This window comes from Centruroides sculpturatus, unplaced genomic scaffold (genome assembly GCF_000671375.1).
Source record: "Centruroides sculpturatus isolate CEXI.00-Female unplaced genomic scaffold, Cexi_2.0 scaffold143, whole genome shotgun sequence".
Taxonomy (NCBI): Eukaryota; Metazoa; Arthropoda; class Arachnida; order Scorpiones; family Buthidae; genus Centruroides; species Centruroides sculpturatus.
The window spans coordinates 476051-477775 of NW_019384447.1; the positions used below are offsets into that span (position 1 = coordinate 476051).

General features: G+C 30.6%; 1 protein-coding gene across 1 annotated transcript in view; it reads right to left on the reverse strand.

Annotated features, from left to right (window-relative positions):
- LOC111620448 overlaps positions 1–1237 on the reverse strand; it is a 4386-nt gene extending 3149 nt beyond the window's left edge. The window contains exon 1 of the mRNA XM_023362371.1: positions 5–1237. Within this exon, the coding sequence (XP_023218139.1) occupies positions 5–870 (866 nt within the window). The 5' untranslated portion in view covers positions 871–1237. The remainder of the gene's footprint in view (positions 1–4) is intronic.
- Between the last annotated feature and the right edge of the window lie 488 nt (positions 1238–1725).

Sequence of the window (1725 nt, forward strand, 5' to 3'; positions counted from 1 at the left end):
GTACAAATTCCGTAGCAGTGGTAACAAATTCCAATCTACTACTTTAAAACCAGCTTTTACAGCACCATGGACTACATGTAAACCACATGTTCCCATTCTCACAAATGATTTACCAATGTTCTGTGTCTCCATGTGATCTTCTAATTTATTCAGAAAACTTATGTTTACATTTGGTCCGTCCATACAGATATGAAGAATTTTTGCTAGATCAAGATGAATTTCTGAAAGACCATTGAGAAATGCAGAGAGAAGATCATCTGCTGTACTATGATCCAGAAAGACACTATTTAAATATCTGGTCATAACCTTATCTTTACTCTCGTCCCAGTATTTTATCACAAGATCCATTTGAGTTCTTTGAGCAACTTTGTTTAGTGATTCGTCAAAGGAGATAGTAATATTATCGCAACTTGTAACAGCATTAATCAATTTTTCTCTGAAATAATGGGCTAGGCCATAATTTATTATATAGGAAGCTTTATCTGGACCCAATTGAAATTGCATGGCTATAGCACTGTCAGGAAACATTTTTTTGAAAATGTTTTTAATATCAGAGCATGAATTGAGTGACATCTTTTTCTTTACAACTGCCAATGCCCAAGTTATCTCTGCTTTTATTACATCATCTTTTATCACAAAAGGTGTCAATGTGCTGCTAAGAAATGTTGATTTGGTGACAGACTGTTCATTAGTGATCATAGATCTATCTTCTACAACAGAAGCCGTTTCACACACATTTTGTTGACTATTAGAAGAGCTTGAATTTGTTGGGGTTAAAAACCTTATCAGTGAAGTTTGTTCCGACTTCAATCTTTCTATTTCAACATGACTAGAACTATTTGCATGTGATACTAATGCATGCTTTTCCATATTACTTAAAGAAAACTTTACAACAATTGCAGCAAAATGTTTTTGTATAATCTTCTTTTATAGTTCCTAACCAGGAATTGAGTTCTGGATGAATAGCTGGATCCAGCCATTGGAGATTAAACCTTATTTGTTTCCATGTCATTATAATTTAAGAATGTAGAAAAACACAAACCTTGAATAATAATATTAAAATCAGATGAACCAGATCAGATAGCAATGTGTAAGACTTGTTTTGTCACATCACTACATAAAATATTCAAATGACATCCAATCCGCATCTGCATATATATTAATTAAAAGTAGTGTTGCCAACTTAAAATTCAAATTTACAGCTAGACATTTTAATAAAAATACCCAAATCATATTGTTTCCATTAGAATTGTTTGATTTTTTAGCTAGATTGTTCATAAATCCACTAAATCTAGCAAAAAAATTAGCTGAATTGGCAACTCATTAAAAGAAAAAAATGTTCCATTGCCATTGCCACCATTTTGGTTTCAGTGTAAAGGCCAGTTTTAATAATTTTTATTCATTATTTATTTAATTTTGCATTAAATTTCATCATTCTTAAGAATGCATACAAAACAAAAATTTATTTATTTTAACACTTAATTACAATTCTTATAATTATTGCAAATCATATCACAAACCATCTTTCTCACTTTTATAGCAAATTTTAATTAAACAAACTAATGTTTTCAGCCATCTTAAATAGCCTTCCTCAGGTTTAACATAATTTTAAACATCAATTAGAACATAAGATTTAAAACTTTGAGTTTCGCTTGTGTGAGATATGACTACTAAATAAAGGGAATTTGTGTGGCAATTTCAAACTTAATTCTCTCAATGTCAGGA